At 50.5% G+C, this 4,108-nt stretch overlaps 1 protein-coding gene across 1 annotated transcript; it reads right to left on the bottom strand.

The window, feature by feature from the left end:
* Positions 1–799: 799 nt before the first annotated feature.
* Positions 800–3,090, bottom strand: LOC109478974 (transcription factor Sp5-like). The gene is made up of 2 exons (XM_019780805.1): positions 2,818–3,090; positions 800–2,248 (listed from the first exon to the last, which is right to left on the bottom strand). The coding sequence occupies exons 1-2, from the start codon at positions 2,866–2,868 to the stop codon at positions 1,265–1,267; spliced, it is 1,035 nt and encodes a 344-aa protein (XP_019636364.1). The 5' UTR covers positions 2,869–3,090; the 3' UTR covers positions 800–1,264.
* Between the last annotated feature and the right edge of the window lie 1,018 nt (positions 3,091–4,108).

Genomic DNA, 4,108 nt, shown 5'->3' with positions numbered 1-4,108 from the left:
AGCACGTTTTCTCACTCCAGTGGGCATTTATTTAGACGTTTTATTGTGCCATTCCGCCACCCAGTGGCATGCCCGCCCCTCCAATCGAGCCGCCCGAAAAGGGCTTCCCCCCGCTCTTGCCCCCGGCTGCTCTCCGGGCACGATCAAAGGCGCCGCCCGTCAGATGGGAGGATAGAGTTCGCCGCTGCTGTGATTACTTTTGATTTGGCAAATAGCGAACTAGGATTACCCGCTGAGCCGCCCGCCCGACTAGCGGCACAGATGCCGCGGGTTGGCAAGCCGAGACACCGGCCATCTGGCACTGCCGTTTTTGTAGAACACTTATAGATATCCAACTCTAGCCTGTACTGCTACCTTCAGAAGTGGCTGGAAACTACGTTTTTATAGAACATCATATACTAGTATATCTATTTTGGCCTGTACCAAGGCTTTAGAAGCGCCTGGAAACAGTACGCTTTTGTAGAATACTACCATAGTTACAAGTTACAACTCTACGAAGGCTATAAAAGGCTGGACACTTTTTGTAGAACACTACCATCTAACTCTTGCCTCTACCAGGCTTCAGAGGGGGCTGGAAACAGTAGAATTAGGCCAAATATTGGAATAACTCTAGATGTCTAGAATTTTTACTTCTGAAGCCTGTTAGAGGTAAAATTCCCCTCGCCATGTGCTTAGTGCTAGTATTTGGCCAATTTCAACTTTTCCAGCCGCTCTTGATGTTGGAAACACAACACAACACATACCTACATATCTAACTCCATCTTAAGACACACATTTTCAACAACGACAAAGAGAAGAATTGATGTGAACATTCGGACGGTTTATTCATGAGAATAAAAGCAGTCAAAGGTAGAACTGTGTTATCTAGGTCAATACTTTGATAGTATTTTAAACTGGTACGTTGTGGTGGGTTTGTAGTGAATATATAGGATAGAAATTAGGTAGCAAATGCGATACATAGATTGTATTTTGTGTCATACTGTGAATATTGACTGCTAGAAAACGAACACAACTTAATAACACGTTACAAAAGGACCAAGTCCTCGCTCTCTTTCTTCTCTCACGTAACAAAAATATCACAAAATAACGTTTCTCTGGTTTTTCTTATCTTACATAAGTGGTCAAAAGGCTCTGTTTTGGTATATACAATATGTACAGTTTCTACAACATCTTCTAAACATCGCACTTCTATCGAAGGCTTTGTTTAGGGAGAACAGTTCATAGGGCAAGTCTTTGGCACTTGTAGTTACTCAGAGTTCATTTTCTAGTCTTCTTGTACGTCGATGTGTGTGTTCTGCTCGTTGTTTTCCACGTCAGACGATGTGAGACTGTCGGGGGAGTCTGGCTTGCCGGCCCGCTTCTGCGCGTGTGTTTTGACGTGCTTGGCGAGGTGGTCCGACCGCATGAAGCGCTTGCCGCAGTCGGGACAGGCGAAGCGCTTCTCCCCGGTGTGGGTACGGAGGTGCCGCTGGAGCTCGTCGGAGCGCGTGAAACTCTTCCCGCAGAACAACCAGTTGCAGACGAACGGTCTCTCCCCTGTGTGCCAGCGGAGGTGGGCCTTGAGGTGCGACGTCTTCCCGTACACCTTCCCGCAGCCGGGGATGTGGCAGATGTGCTGCTTCTTCTTGTTTGGGGACCCGGCGGTCGAGTTCTGGCAGTTCGGGCAGCGGCAGCGCCTGCACCGGCGGGCGGTAGCGATGGTCGGCTTCTGTAGAACCCCGGCTAACTGGGCGGGATACTGGCAAAGTTCGGCCGGGGAAGCCATGAGGGGAGGCCGCATGAACGAAGGGGCCATGTGTGGCTTCACGGACGGCTGGATGCTCCACCATGGCAGGGATTCCTCGCTACAGTGTGTCGGTGAAGAGGAGAAGCTTGTCGGGCTGGACATCACCGGGATCGGCGCCGAGCTGAACGCGGAAGAGGCGGTGGAGAGCGCCGGCGGGAGGCTGAGAGCGGGCGCGGCGTGGAGGTACCCGCTCTGTAGCTTCATCATGTCGTAGTGGAAGGACGGCGTCCCGGGCTCGGCTGGCGGTGTTAGCGGCAGCTCGTGCGTCCCGTACGAGGGCGCGACGTAGGTCGGAGCGGAGACCGTCACAGACGCGGCGGGCGTGAAGGAGGACATCGCCGTGGACCACGGGTGGAAGAGCCGGTGCTGCTCCAACTCGGACGGGACAGGACCGTTCCCGATGCGGCTACAAGTCGCTGCCAGCATGGCGAGAGGAGACGGCTTCTGAAGCTCAGCTCCGGGCTAGAATAAGAATAAGAAAAACACGGTTAAAATCATGTACAGCTCTACATTCACGAATTAGCCTAGGAATACTTCCAGCTTATGCGATTTTGCTTGGCTTCTCCACACCAAACATAACAAAACAAACAAAAACAAACCGCACTCCTAGCACTAAATCGATACAACACAAGGACAAACTAGCGGGGAACTTGGAAAAGGTCCAAACTACACTTGATAACACATAACATGTTATGAAAAAACATAAACCTATCACTGTTTAGGTTTACAACTCTACGTAGGTGCAAGAAACTTGGAAAGCTTACACAGAAAGTAGCGAAACAGGGCCAAACTTCAGCCAGATGTAATACAGTGGTTAGACCTGCGGATGTTTCAGTAACACTAGTTAGCAGAGCACATATCGGCCAAAATGGCACTGAAGAACACTGAAATGCGGACCACACATACAAGGCATTTGCCCTCTGTACAGCCGCACAGTCAGAGGCTCACACTGAGGTATTTTACGAGGAAACCTGCTATGAACATGTGTTACGTCTAAAAAATCACAAAATCGGACAAGGAATGACTTTTACCTGGTGGAAAAACTGCGTGTTCTGTGGGTAGGCGGCGAGTGCTGCGGCCATCGGGGTCGGGTGGACGTAGTGTCGGAGGACTGGCTTGTCGTCGCTCGGTGATTCTGTTCGCTGTAGGTCGGACTCGGGGACTGACTCTCAGCAAGATGCGGTCACGAGCGAGGGGCGGCTAATTGTGAACTTCTCCACCCCAAACGCAGCCTTTTCTGCATGCGGTGTGAAAAGGCGGTAACACAGACCAGACTTGCAACTCCCTTTGATCCCACCGCCAGCCAACCAGCGCGCGAGAAAATCTCTCTCATGTGTGCCGCCCGCCATTCATATGTGATCAGCGGGCGATTTAAAAGGAAATTCAATCCCTTCTATACACAGGGCTCCCGCGGCTTGTTTGTTGACATGTAGAATACTAGCGATTATTAGAGGGGTTGTCTTGGGCGGGACAAAGGCGGGTAAAAGAACGACCTAATCACTGGCCACGTAATCTATCTACATGCTAAATAGGGGCGAAGTCTTGATCAAAGGACCGAAGCCGATCGCCCCATATGGGGATTGGATCACTGGGTCACATGGTGCCACACACAATGCGACTATTGCATGCGGCTTTGTCCCTAAAACAGCTATTGTGTTATCGAACAGGGAAATCTGCTAATTTCTTCTGGCAGATACGAGGATTTGATAAAGAATGAAGATGTGACGGACCGACCCAGTAGGGCGCTTCGCACTTCAAGAACACACACGATAAAAAATTCCGAAAGTTTTTAATCTTTCGAAGTAACTCTTATAGTTATATTGAAATATTACGACAGATTTCAACTTCGTGATAAATTGTCTGAATAAAAGTACATGTTTCTGTGTAGTAGGGGTTTTAGGGATAAATTGTAAGCGTAAAATGCTGGAAATAATGACTGGGCTACTCCGGCCAACACGAGTGTTTAGTTTGGTGCGAGTCTTTCAAGTTTCCGCCGATGTGGACTGGCTTAGTGGGCGAACACAAAAGCCTTGTGGCTAAGTGGGAGAAAACGCTGGCGGAGAGAGGGATGTAGGGAGTTCTGTGTGCGTGTGTGGCCCGCTTCTGTCGTCTGTTCTGCCGAATGTGTCCGTCAGAAAAGGTCCACGAACTGCCCCCGAGCTCGCGACTGCTGGATTCACTTACCGGCTGGAGTGTAAAAATAAAATGGGCGAATTCCGGGAGAGGGCTCCCCGCGGTGGGGCGGGGAAGATCAAACGGCTAGGGCCAACAATCTTGTAACTGCCCCGCCCAGGCCCGCCTTTGACCGCCTCCGCCGCCCTC

This window comes from Branchiostoma belcheri, unplaced genomic scaffold, assembly GCF_001625305.1.
Source record: "Branchiostoma belcheri isolate BF01 breed outbred unplaced genomic scaffold, Haploidv18h27 scaffold46, whole genome shotgun sequence".
Lineage (NCBI taxonomy): Eukaryota > Metazoa > Chordata > Leptocardii > Amphioxiformes > Branchiostomatidae > Branchiostoma > Branchiostoma belcheri.
Note: the sequence above shows the minus strand (reverse complement) of the source record. Positions and strands in the feature narration are given on the sequence as shown.

Coding starts and splice junctions, on each gene's coding strand:
- LOC109478974 (XM_019780805.1), bottom strand. CDS start 2,868: ATGGCCGCAGCACTCGCCGCCTACCCACAGAACACGCAGTTTTTCCAC. Junction 2,249..2,817: donor ACACGCAGTTTTTCCACCAG/GTAAAAGTCATT, acceptor TTCTTATTCTAG/CCCGGAGCTGAGCTTCAGAA.